This window comes from Aptenodytes patagonicus, chromosome 3 (assembly GCF_965638725.1).
Source record: "Aptenodytes patagonicus chromosome 3, bAptPat1.pri.cur, whole genome shotgun sequence".
NCBI classification, from domain to species: Eukaryota; Metazoa; Chordata; class Aves; order Sphenisciformes; family Spheniscidae; genus Aptenodytes; species Aptenodytes patagonicus.
The window spans coordinates 97,895,188-97,909,252 of NC_134951.1; the positions used below are offsets into that span (position 1 = coordinate 97,895,188).

The 14,065-nt window shown below is 37.5% G+C and overlaps 1 protein-coding gene across 1 annotated transcript in view; it reads right to left on the reverse strand.

Annotated features, from left to right (window-relative positions):
- Nucleotides 1–14,065, reverse strand: part of KIF6 (kinesin family member 6) — a 179,891-nt gene that overhangs the window by 121,577 nt on the left and 44,249 nt on the right. Inside the window, exons 7-8 of the mRNA XM_076335557.1 lie at nucleotides 10,610–10,816; nucleotides 2,843–2,986 (exon numbers count right to left, since the gene is read on the reverse strand). Of these exons, the coding sequence (XP_076191672.1) occupies nucleotides 2,843–2,986; nucleotides 10,610–10,816 (351 nt within the window). The remainder of the gene's footprint in view (nucleotides 1–2,842; nucleotides 2,987–10,609; nucleotides 10,817–14,065) is intronic.

Here is a 14,065-nt window from a genome sequence, read left to right on the forward strand (position 1 = left end):
AGGGAAGAAAAGTGGAAGTCCAGGACAAATGAGAAACAAGCTGGGAGACTTGGAACTAGGAAGCAACTATGATACCAGATGAAAAACTGTCAGATGAGCTAAGATGAAGTGCAGGAGGACAGGAAGTTAGGGGGAAAAAAAAAGGAGATACAAGACTGAGGTTGTGGAGGAAACTCTGTGACAACCAGTGCATACTCCCATCTAGGGCACAGAATGAAATCGAGGATTCCTAAAGTATTGTTCCATCCTTTGAGATCAGCTGATACTTACATGCCATACCCTGCTTGAGAACATATCACCTAATGAATAAAAAGCCAGCAATTGTTCTCAGTTAGCTTAAAGAATAAAACATCATGCAGTAGTCTTAGAAGTTCCAATGATGCTTGATAAACTGCATGATAAAATTTTCTGAGATGTGCCAGTCTGCATTTAAAATGTAAGAATTTACACATAACCCCTACATTAAGAGAACTTTACTCTGCTACAGATTTGTATTTCAGAATCAAAGTAATTCTGCAGTTTTCAGTCCTCCAACGTATGAAAATACCAATTTAAATATATGATCATATACTCTTTTTTCCACAGGAATTCTGTCTCTCTCAGTGCTTGGAGGGGTGGTATCTGAATTAGGGTTACATGATGAAAGATACTAGTGTTTATTGCCAAAGACATAATATATACACACAGAATCAAAGAGGAGTTTTCAAGGAAAGGAAAAGAAGGCCTTACAATTAAGAGAGCTGCACATAGTCTTAGCTGGACTCTGTTTGCCTCTGCTGTACAGTTCCTGTGCTATGATGGTCAACTAATGTGATTTTCATTGTTCTATACATATGTTAAGTACAATTATATGTACAGTAAACACATATACATTTCCACCAGACCTCTTTGCCCTGTTCAGTGTGAAGCATATGTTAAATTAATGAGTAGCTAATCAATTCAGTCTTCAATGTTCAGCATGTAAGCTTATCATCTATTTATTCTATGCCATCAAAATGGTAATCAAAGCTGACAGCTCCTAATTTCCTAATCATTTTTTCTGCCATGCTTATTGTTACAGTACCTGAGGGCTTCACAAAAATTAATCAATTAACCTTCTAGGTATTGCTTTGCTGCAAGTAGGTAGAATGTCTACGCTTAACAGAAGGGAAACTGAAGTCAACAGTACAAAAAAAAATTGTATTTGATTATTATATGATATTTTATTCAAAACAGCTTCTATTCAACTTCAGTTACAGCTATAATAATTAATATAGCTACAATTCAGAATCAACATCTTCTTTCAAGCACTCCACAAAACTAGCACAAAAAATATGTTGTAGATGAGGTGAGAAGTTGAATACAAACTCTTCGGTAGAAGTAGGAATATAATCTAGTTCTCTAGGATAATGTTCTATTTGTCCGCTTCATGAGAGTGCCCTTTCTTACTTTGAATTCTCTGCTTCACTGCTTTCATTGCAAGAGACAAAGCTAGGTCCTTAAGAAAGTTGTTTTCATTATACAACTTGAATTCATATTGGGGGGCAATTCTGTCTTGTGCTTCCTTTGTGAATGAAATGTATATCCAATGGAAAAAAAAAACAAACAAAAAAGCAAACCAAACATAACTATGCATAATGACTCACAAAATTCCAAATTAAAATTATGCAGCTATCCTAATTCTGACATTTTCTAATATTTAGTAACTGACTTAACATCTGTCCTAATATTACTCGCACATATCAGGTTTTGGGGAGCAGGGTAGGGACTGTTCTGTTCATTTTTGGAGAAGAAGGTCTGTTGTGTAGCTGGTATACGTTAAAGCAGGAACAAGAAAACTGTCAGTAGCCTACTCTGGATAATTGCTTGGGCTAAATATTCCCAAAGTAGAAACCCAGATCGCAATGTGAGATATATACAGCCGATGAACCGATATACGAAAGGGTGCCTATCCCACGTGCCTAAAAAAAAAAATTCATTAACAAACTGATCCAGTTGCATTTGTAACCAGACATCATGCTTGCATAATTACATGTTTACAAGTCTGAACAATCTGTTTTCATTTAACAGCAAAGTCCATTTTCTAAAGAAAAGAAAGTCTTCAACTAGATGAAGTACGGTTTTAGTATAATGCTTTCCACTGTATTTCAGAAAACAGGCTTAATAGTTTTTTTGTCTTGTTTATTCACATTAGAATGCTTTGATGTTATGGAAAATCAGGAAATAAATAGACTGTAAATGGCTTTGAGCAGGGTTCTATGTATTCACATTGCAGCCCATTTTGGTAAACAAAGAGAAGAAAACATCACTACATATAATTCCAGTGCAGGAAATTGGTGAAGGGAGATAAAAGTATTTGAAAAATTTCCAAAATTCCCAAATCACCCCACCCAACTCCCTCTCCAGTTGTCTACCATACTCAATGAAATCTCGACTCCAAAGAAGTCTACAGAAGTTCTGCCAAGGCTTTCAGTGTGATCCATAATCTACTTCTAGATCTTACCAATGTGTCCTGTGGAAAATTCCTTGGAAATGCCTTTTCATAACTCAAAGATTTATTCACCAGGAAAACAGTAAATTTAAAAAAAAAAAAAATGGTTCCTTACTAGGTGCAAGTTGTTTCCCAACTGCTCCTTGACTTGATATTACTTAGAGAAAAGCACATTTCCTAAAGGATTTGTCTACATCTTACTGCAATTTCCACTGATAAAATTATCTCCTGGAAACACAGTTAAAATGTTTTTTTGTAAGGATAAGAATAAAAGCATACATATTTGAATTGCAAACTGTAATAAACGTCAAAAGAGCAGGATCTTTAGAGAAGTGAAAACATTTTTGTTGAAAATAGATGGAAATAACATACATCTATGTTTCTTTTGTCTAGAGAGAGCGTTGCTATCATGGTAGTCATGCAGTTTCCTCCCAGGCTGTCTCTTAGCACTGAGGTCATCATAGAGTTTCGGTAAGGAATGTGGGACCGGTTTTTCTCTGCAAGGGCAATTATTACCTGAAACAACAGTAAAAATGGAAGAGACTTTTAAATTTACATGTCTATTAATGATTGACACAGAAAGAGAACAAAAACAATCTGCTCAGGAACCTAAACTGATACAACAAAACTCACTCATGCACCGAGTTAGCTGCAAACCCACTGATTTTATTAAAATAATTTCAACTTAAATTTCAGTGTTTTTATATGTCTTTGTAGGAGCTGGACGTGAAAGACCAAATAAATTTAATTTTATCATACCCTAGCTTTACAGCCTCTCAGCAACATGGAAACTGAACACAATAAACTAAAAACCACAGACTTTCCAAAGATACAGGAACTTACTGAAAATCTTCCTCGTATTTTTTCTATCATAATAATAAAGTATGGACAGTATTCAAGTAAAAAATTCCTTAATATTTGCTAAAGCATGCTTTTAAAATTACACATTCTTAAAGCACATGGCTCTTAGAGAGGTCAATATATTTATTTCTGAGAAAATGCCTTGAAAAGTAAAACACAAATAAAAGGGTGCATGATCACAATGTACTGCTGGAAAGAAATAATTCAGTTTAGAATACATATGCCTTGGCCAAAAAGGAAATGGTACACATACTATTCTCAGTTTCCCTTCTCAGCTGTTTACATTATGGGACCTAATTATTGTTAAGTAAAAAGCTAGATTACCCCATGATCTGTTGTGATATAAAAGATTTGAACTGTTAACTGGTCAAGCACTGTACTGAAAAACTGTAGCTATATGAGTTGTGCAAGCTATCCTAAATGATTAGGAGTTGTTTTTACTTCAATAAATGTAACACAACAGCATATATTTTGTTTACGCTGCACTTACGAAAATTGTTATTTTAGAAAATTTAGTAGCAACTTTTTTGTTGGCACTAGTTACTCTTAATGATCTTCAGAAAGTTAAAATTTCTTATTACTATAAATCTTACACTGGCAGCTCTGAGAGGGATGAACGCATAATATGAAAATTACTATCTTTAAAGGAATCTGGAAGCCCATTCCTGGATCAAGGTTGTCAAATCTCGTACATTATAACTTGTTAGATGGAAATGTTATATCTCTGTTAGTTTATAATATTGCATAGAAACCTCATAGTAGTCTAGCACATACATTAATAAGCAGACTCCCAGTCTCTGCCACACAGAGACTACAATCTGAATAGACAGGATGGGAAAAGAGCCAGCGGGAAGATATGTTAGTTCCATTAGAAATGGGAACTGTATAACAGAGAAGTTCATTTTTTCTTAAGTTCATGCAGGAAGTCTGTAGCCCAGGTAGAATTTGAACCCTCCCACACCGGCACTGAAAAGCTATGTGACCAGCTCTCATGATGCAGAAGCCACTGTACTGTCATGTGACAGAGTCACATAACACAGAAGATGATGGCTTTAAGTCCCTTTAGTAAAACCTCACCTAAATCAATCATAGAGTCATAGAATCATAGAATCATTAAAGTTGGAAGAGACCTCTAAGATCATCGAGTCCAACCATCGACCCAACACCACCATGCCCACTAAACCATGTCCCTAAGTGCCGCATCTACACGTCTTTTAAATACCTCCAGGGATGGGGACTCCACCACTTCCCTGGGCAGCCTGTTCCAATGTTTCACCACTCTTTCAGTAAAGACATTTTTCCTCACGTCCAATCTAAACCTCCCCTGGAGCAACTTGAGGCCATTTCCTCTCGTCCTATCGCTTGTTACTTGGGAGAAGAGACCAACACCCACCTCGCTACAACCTCCTTTCAGGTAGTTATAGAGAGCGATGAGGTCTCCCCTCAGCCTCCTTTTCTCCAGGCTAAACAACCCCAGTTCCCTCAGCCGCTCCTCATAAGACTTGTTCTCCAGACCCCTCACCAGCCTCGTTGCCCTTCTCTGGACACGCTCCAGCACCTCAACGTCCTTCTTGTAGTGAGGGGCCCAAACCTGAACACAGTATTCGAGGTGCGGCCTCACCAGGGCCGAGTACAGGGGCACGATCACATCCCTACTCCTGCTGGCCACACTATTTCTGATACAGGCCAGGATGCCATTGGCCTTCTTGGCCGCCTGGGCACACTGCCGGCTCATGTTCAGCCGGCTGTCGACCAACACCCCCAGGTCCTTTTCCGACAGGCAGCTTTCCAGCCACTCTTCCCCAAGCCTGTAGTGCTGCATGGGGTTGTTGTGACCCAAGTGCAGGACCCGGCACTTGGCCTTGTTGAACCTCATACAGTTGGCCTTGGCCCATCGATCCAGCCTGTCCAGGTCCCTCTGCAGAGCCTTCCTACCCTCGAGCAGATCAACACTCCCGCCCAACTTGGGGTCATCTGCAAACTTACTGAGGGTGCACTCAATCCCCTCATCCAGATCATCAATAAAGATATTGAACAAGACCGGCCCCAAAACTGAGCCCTGGGGAACACCGCTCGTGACCGGCCGCCAACCAGATTTGACTCCATTCACCACAACTCTCTGGGCCCGGCCGTCCAGCCAGTTTTTGACCCAGCGCAGAGTCCACCTGTCTAAGCCGTGAGCCGCCAGCTTCTCCAGGAGAATGCTGTGGGAGACGGTGTCAAAGGCCTTGCTGAAGTCCAGGTAGACCACATCCACAGCCTTTCCCTCCTCAACTAGGCGGGTCACCTGGTCATAGAAGGAGATCAGGTTGGTCAAGCAGGACCTGCCTCTCATGAACCCGTGCTGGCTGGGCCTGATCCCCTGGTTGTCCCGCTCATGCCTTGTGAGCGCCCTCAAGATGAACCGCTCCATAATCTTCCCCGGCACCGAGGACAGGCTGACAGGCCTGTAGTTCCCCAGATCCTCCTTCCGGCCCTTCTTGTAGATGGGCGTCACATTGGCAAGCCTCCAGTCGTCCGGGACCTTCCCCGTTAACCAGGACTGCTGATAGATGATGGAGAGCGGCTTGGCAAGCTCCTCCGCCAGCTCCCTCAGCACCCTTGGGTGGACCCCATCCGGCCCCATAGACTTGTGAGTGTCCAGGTGGCATAGCAGGTCATTGACTGCTTCCTCTTGGATTATGGGAGGTTCATCCTGCTCGCCGTCCCTGTCTTCCAGCTCGGGGGGCCGAGTACCCTGAGGATAACTGGTCTGCCTGTTAAAGACTGAGGCAAAGAAGGCATTGAGTACCTCAGCCTTTTCCTCATCCTCGGTGACAATGTTCCCCCCCGCATCCAATAAGGGATGGAGATTCTCCTTGGCTCTCTTCTTGTCATTAATATATCTGTAAAAACTTTTTTTGTTGTCTTTAACGACAATCTTTACAATCCAATCAAGGAATCTGGAATGGAAAGATGAGAAACCTGAAGGAGAGGGAAATTATGTTCTTTCACAAAGTGACAGAGACCACCTGTACAGGATCTGAACCTGGATCTTCTAACAGCCAACCAAATATGATAATCAGAAAATTGTCTCATTTTTACATGGTCAAAAAGAAGGTGTTGTTATCCTTTTGATATTAAAAAAGGTTTGGGGTTTGTTTGTTTGTTTGTTTCTTTTTAAGTACTGGTAGGTCTAAACTTAAAAGGCCTTAATAATATTACTGAACCAGGACTGTAATATGCTGATTTAAATCAACATAATTTAAGGCAGAAAGTTTCATTTTGAGTGGGTCAAACAAAGCACTTTAAGACCTAATTAATTTTTTAAATGTGGAAGCTGTCAGAAATATTGTCACTTTTTGTAAAATTGCATCCTATATGAAACATAATAGCATAGAGCAGGTATAATCACTCACAAATAACTTCACTGAAACATTTGGAAATATTGTTAAGCATAAAGGAAGGCCTGAGACTCACAAGTGATTATGATATGATCTGAAGTGTGCCCAAGAGTCCCTATTCCTGTCCACATCCTTTGTGCAAGCGTTAACTTCATACCGGGAATAGATTTGCACCAATACCTCAGGCCAACAGGCAGCCAGGACATGTTTTCAGAGCATCCTCAGATGAGGATTTTGGGGTGCAGCACTTGCAGATACAGAGCTATCAGCTACATCTATATCTTCCAGTTTAGTGTATCACATGCTCTGAAGCCACATGCCTGCTCCAGAAGTCTTTTTTTTTCCTCCTGTCCATCAGCAGTCACAAGACCTCTGACATTGCCTTTGAGCCATATCCAGAATCGTTCCATATTCCTGCCCACACCTCCCCACTCTTCAGATTTCTGTCAATTAAGTCTCCCATCCCACCTCCCATTTCTAGTAGAGCTTATCAGCTTAAGCTCTGGTCCTTACAGCAAAATATCCAAGCTCTACTGCTGGTGTCTTGTAGTTAATTACAAGCATTCTTACTTTTTGGACAACATATGCTTGTCTCCAGTATATACAGGTGTTGCTGGAAATAACTCACCCAAAAAATCATGATTTGCTAATCAGAAACAAATGCATGTATTTCATTTTAAATTATTAAAAAGTTCCTGTTTTTTCTGTTGCTCTAATGTCTGTATATGTTAATTAGGAAACAACAAAAACAGAAAATTACCTTTGCTATAGGATGTGAATAAATCTAGCATTTGATGGCTGCCAGCGATTTCAAATTTTATTAGCAAAAACTTCGGTAGGTGTGGGTAGCAGGCATTCACTAACCAATAAAACCTTTTGGCATTCCCTAAATGGAGCACGTGTTAAATGACAGTTAACAGGCATATTCATCAAAGCAGTGGGAACATTGTATTCTATTATTTTGGGGAAATAGAGCCAGTTCTAATTCCACTATTGTGTCAAATCATGTGGCTGTATCACTGTTAATTTGTAACTCTAAATTTGGTCCAGGATACCCTATGTTGTGTATTAGAAGAGAATATCTACAAACACACAAAAAAATAAAATGCATTTGGAATTCCAGAACATGCTACTACATCTTACAGTCAACAAAAGCTACCTGGATATGGTAGTAGGGACTTTTAAGAGCACCTATGCATCAAATTGCTGTGGACACTAAAATTGAATTGTCCCTACTGCCACTGTTGATCAGCTGCATGACACACTCTCATCTTCATTTTGCTCTAGACATATAGGCCACTTGGAGAAAAAATGCAGTTGATTTATTTGAAGATTTTTTTAACACATTGTGGATATTTAACAAGTAGACCAGTGTGATAACACAGAACTGTGTTCCCATTGTCATCTTGACACAAATCATTTTACATTATTATTTTATTATGCAAGGTGTTTAGAAATGGCATAACTCAACACTAAAACACCAGTAGATAACTAAATAGTTGAGCATGTAAATAAGCTGATTTTGAGGAATCCTTGTACTTTAATATTAGTCACTGCAAGGTCAGGATTGAATGGCCTAATTTCCACTGAACAAAAAGATATTTTTTACTGTCTTCAGTGGTCTTTTATTCAGTATTAGAAAACATTTTTATTAATGATACACAATCCCAGACAGAACCCAACGTGCTTATCTCCAACAGTATTTATTCTAAAATAGGAGTTAAAAGTTGCATGACAAAACATTAATATTTTATGCTTCTAAGCACTTCAAACCTGAGCATCTCAAAACACACTACACAGATTATTAAATTCAACTTCACAGAACCTCATGCAGTGTTGCGTTATAAATACATAAAAATCACACAGTAAACAAGAAGGATCCTGAGTACAATTTGTATGATTCTGAAGAGGTCCATTTTAGAATCACTAACTGTTATCACATGAATACAACTGAAATACAGACATTTTTCTTCAAGGTAAAATTTAAACAGATGGGGGGTATGAAAAAAATTCAGAGTTATAGTAAATGACTGACTGCCACCTGCTGTGCCTTAAGCTGCTTCTTTTGACAGATGAAATATCTCTGATTGTAGATTAAATGAAATCTAAGAGATTTGTTCTTGTTAACAGAAAAACACACAACACAAAAATGAAAAGTATTCTTCCCAGTAAGTGGAACAACCAGTTATATTTCCTACTTGTAATTTTAAGGAATTTTCACATACAGACACCCACAAAATTTTTTGTTTTAACGGATTTCCTCAACTGTAAATTTTACTAAATAACACATATACTGGAGTATAAATTAAAAAGGACAAATCTGAACTTTAGAGTTAAGCATTTTTTCTTCTCGCCCCCCATTATTTGTCCCACTAAATAACAGCTTCACAGACCTGCTATTGTTGGATATAACAATTTTTAAAGAAACCTTAGGAAAAAATACTCTATTCTCCAGCAGAATTCAAAAAACCAACAAATTTCTGGCAACAGGGACAGTGTTTACTGCACTGTGAAAAGAGTATTATGTATTCAATCTTAGAAAGAACTTCATTTCTCTTACAGGTGTGAGGTCTGAAATCCACACTTGAAAATCTTCAGTGATTGCAGCTTAATAGCACAATATCCACAAAATAGATTTCATTGATTGCCAAGTGTTTCTTACCCTTACTTGTTTTACAGCATTAGAATACAAAACATCACAGCAGAGGAGGGAGACATAAATGTAATGTGCACTAAGTTTTTATAAATAAGCAGAAATGTCTTTTAGCAATACCACAAATACTAAGCCAAAAAGAAATACCTGAAAGGAAGGAATGCTATGGAATACAGACAATGCCTATAAACCTGGTGGAAAGAAAAGAAGAGATACTAGAAAAGAAGGTATTAGTGAGTGTGAACAGCCTTCACCATCACACTTATCACATTCACAAAAATTATGAGGATCCTAAGGTGCAGCATCTTATTTTTCTAGTCGTGAAGGGAAAATGATTATATCAGATCAGTGGAGGAAAAATAATAAAAAGATTATTGTTAATAATAACAACAACAACAATAATAATCTCTTAACCAAACCTTTCTACTGGAATGCTTCATCTTCAAAGTTTCCATTCACTACCGCTATCTTAACTCATTTTTTGTTTCTTTTTTAAAAAAAAATTAGTAAGATTAGTCAGGATTAATCTACTTTCTCAATATTTGCCTTTTCCAAAGAGGAAAATTAAAAAGCAACAGTGAAAGGAGGATAGGGATTTTAGTATACCTTAAATCAACAGGCTAAAACTTTTTCAGTAACAACAGCTGAATGATAAAGATTTGTGGAGATTTATTATTATTATTATTATTGCAGTTGTATCTATAAGTCCTATCGGTATAAAACCAATTATGGTAGTTACTCCATAAATACATTAACAAAGGTAACTCCTGTCTCAAAGAGATTGAAGAATCACATTGGTAGAGGAATAAAACAACACATGAGAGAAGAGCCTAATATTTTACCATATTACAATGCTTGAACCAAATAAAAACCAATCACTTTAGTTCAATGATTCTTGAGTGATACATCCTGATCCCAGCTGTGGAAGGGGGAGAAGATCACAAAGAACATTTTTAGCAGAAATATAGATGCAATCTTGTAAATATCTTTAGTATTCCAAATAAAACAAGAAACCTGTTTTTGAAATACTACCCTGTATACCTACTCTAACCTTACTGTTTGTAAGCTTTTCCTAAATTAAAATGTTATTTCAAATGAAGAGCCATCAGCTCAAACATATTAAAAAACTGCAATAAATGTCCTAAGACTAACTGAATATTGGAATCAAGATTTCCAAAACATTGCACATTGCTAAACAGGAATGTAATAAGGGAGAAATGTTTCACTCTATTCCAATTTTACCTGTTCCAAATAATGTAATGACAGGTTGATATATTTGGCTTCTGTCAATAAGTGACCTCCAACTCCAGTCTTTGCAACACGCTCTGATCCAGCAAGGTCTACTAAGTGTAACTTGGAGCGTCGGATAGTGGCAGATCCAGGTTCCTTGCTGGAAATGTGAATAGTGAAAATGCAGTGAGATCGGGTTGAGGCTTGATTCATTGGTGTCTACAATGAAAATAAAGGAAGAGTGCTCAATGTTCATTTAATAAACAAATTTAGCTTTTTATAGCTCAATAATCCGGCAATTGAAATCACCTATCCAATTTTTTAGCTATTGCACCTGTAATAGATATGCAAGAAGAACCCAAAAGGATTTATCTGACACTCACATTCTGGTCAAATACTTGGATAACTTTGATCTGGACAAATTGTACTGCAAGCAACTATCCTTGTTCCAAGATAATCTAACAGTGAGTACATCAGCAAAGCAGCTGGCCTTACCATGCTGAAGAATACCAAGGAACACTAGAAAACGGCACCTTGATTGGAGGGAAAGTTACTAATTCCTGATCTCCAAGAGGTTATCAATTTCCCCATCAGTAAGCCCATTTTTAAGTTTTTTTGTCTAGATAGCTACTAGTGTAACTAAGACTAGGACTTTCTATAAGGCTTTAGACTTTCACGTTTTCATTACTTTTATGAAAAAAATTAACTTGGCAAAATCAGTATCAGAATTTTACGTGGCATGACAGAGTTTTCATAAAAGGTTTGGCTTTAAATATATTTATTTGGAATAGCTACTGCCATACTTCCTTAACTAGACACATGGAAATTCTTGGTCAATTTTTAGAGATGCTTCAGCTTTAGTATGACTTCAGTGATGTTCCCAATATATTTGAAATGCAGAACAGAAAAATTTAAACAGCTCTCAGATATTTAATTTTTGATTTCAAATGACCACATGCCATCACACATGCACCTTTCTTTTCTTAAACAACATATAAAAAAATCTTTAAGCATCTAAAGCCTTTTTTGTTTAGTTATATCAAGCTGTTGGAAACTTAAAACTAAAAGAATTCCTTACTATACTCATTTTATAAATAGCTAAAGCTTTAGACTATATATGGAGATTACAGGTTTACAACACAAATAGTATTTTTATTTATAAACTATAACAAGTATGACTACATTGTTATCAAGGCATAAATACTTGACTTGCAGAAAAATAAGGTAGTGAAATAATATTATTATTGAGTTAGCAACTAAATCTATACTTATTTATAGCTATTTAAAAAGATGATTTAAAAATCCTGGTTAAATTGTATACATTAATCTCTTGTCTACACTTTATTCCTCTGTTATTCTAGGGTAATCATTTATCTAGGCATACCCTCTGATTCAGACTAGATATACCAACGTATTTCTTTTTTTTTCCATGGTGTGCTTTGGTATGAAACATTCTAGATGTTAAAATAGCCTGCCCATTGCAGGTGTTGAAGGTGTTGTCTTGTTAATCCAGAAAGGACAGCTCTTAACAGAAAGACTGCAAGCTGAATATTCCTTTACCAGGAATAACATGAACAGCTATACCTCTTGGTTGAATTGTCTCCTCTTCAATTTCCCAATATTTTTTTCCAGCCTTAATAGTGCCAGCACAGCTGAACTGTTTTTGGGAACTGATCCAGCTCAAAGAAAGAAAAAAAAAAAAAGTCTGCAAACCATAGATATTTTACCTGGATCAGTTTCCTAATTCAGTCACAGAGCAGCTGTAGAAAGCAGTTCTGCTAGAATAATTGAAAATGGCAGCGTACAGTGTGTGAACAAGTAGGTGGTGTGCAGGAATAGCGTACGCTTGCAGTCGTTGGTGAAAATTCCGTAATGAAATTATAGTCTTAGCACCATTTTATTTTGGGTTGCTTTACCTAATAAAGCCAAGCTCAGACAGAGGGGGAGAAGAGTTTTGATCATTAGTTTATACAGATGAGGAATTTTGAAATAATATAGGCAAGCCACTGGCTCTGCTTAACTGCCTGGTTTCTAAAGATCATTTCAGGATCCTGTGAAATGAGCATCAGAGCATCAGAGTGCTGTCACACGCTATACTGTCTTCAGAGGTGAAGCTGAACAAATGAAGGGGCAGTGAGTTGTAGCATGGGAATGAAAATAAACAGGCTCAGGGAAAGGTGTCAAGCAAGAAAATACTCCCAAACATATTTAAAATGCAGTTATACTAAGAAAAAGTTATATACTGTTAAAATGTATTTTATTCGGCAATTCTGATTCCATGAACAATCAGAGCCAGCTTCACTTATTTTACTAGGAGAGTTATGATTTTACTACTTGCAGCTCTGTGAAGCAGGACTGGATATTTTATTTTTCCAGCTCAAAATCCACAACTAAATTAATATTTAAGGGCATTCTCCTCAACAGAATTGATATCTGAGGACATTTTGCTCTACAGTCATGGCATCAGTCACACTATACTGCAGACAAGTCTAAACCACATTGAATATAAATACAGATCTAGCTATGGAAGCACAAAGTAAAGGTTGCTATGAAAGAAGCAGAAGTTGTCATCACACTTCAGAATAATCATTCTTAAGCAAACTTAAGTTTCACTATGCAGCAAAACCTCATGTATTTCAAAATGTGCTTTTAGTCACACCTGTTTAACCCCAACAGAGGCAAAAAAAAATTTAAAGCATAAAAGAAAATAATTTCAGGACTCTGTTCCAAAAGCCCAGGGCAGTATTTGGCCTATCAGGTCTTTATTGTCTATAGCAATATACTAGCCACAAGTTGTTTTTTGCATGTTCCAAGCAGATTCTGCTGGACTGGTCATTAGAAATTCTATTGCTTTTCTCTCCACAACTTCTTTTTTCATGTAAAATGAGTGAAGCTGATTTGGAAGTAATTGGCTAGAATCCCAAACAGCTATTTTTATAAAGTCCTTCTTCAGAGTAGAACCATGCTTTAATCAACACACCAGTACTCCTTTTTACAATACGATTCTGTCTCCACTTTGCAGTTCCCATATATAGAAAGCTCTATTAGAACTCTTGCAGGAATCATAGAATCATAGAATCATAGAATCACTGAGGTTGGAAAAGACCTCTAAGATCATCGAGTCCAACCGTCAACCCAACACCACCATGCCCACTAAACCATGTCCCTAAGTGTCTCATCTACTCGTCTTTTAAATACAGGAAGCGTAAAGCAATAAAAATTTAAACTGTTAAATGGGATGTGATTGTGAAATGTTAATTGCAGTCATAATCTCCCACACTTTGCTCCTTTTACCACACAAGTAGATGCAAAGCACACAGCAACAGAAATGGCAACTTGTCAGCATCTTCAGTCCAAAAATAAGCCTTTTTTGTTTTTTTTTTCTATCTTAGTGTCCTGGTTTTGGCTGGGATAGAGTTAATTTTCTCCCTAGCAGCTGGTACAGTGCTGTGTTTTGCATTTACGATA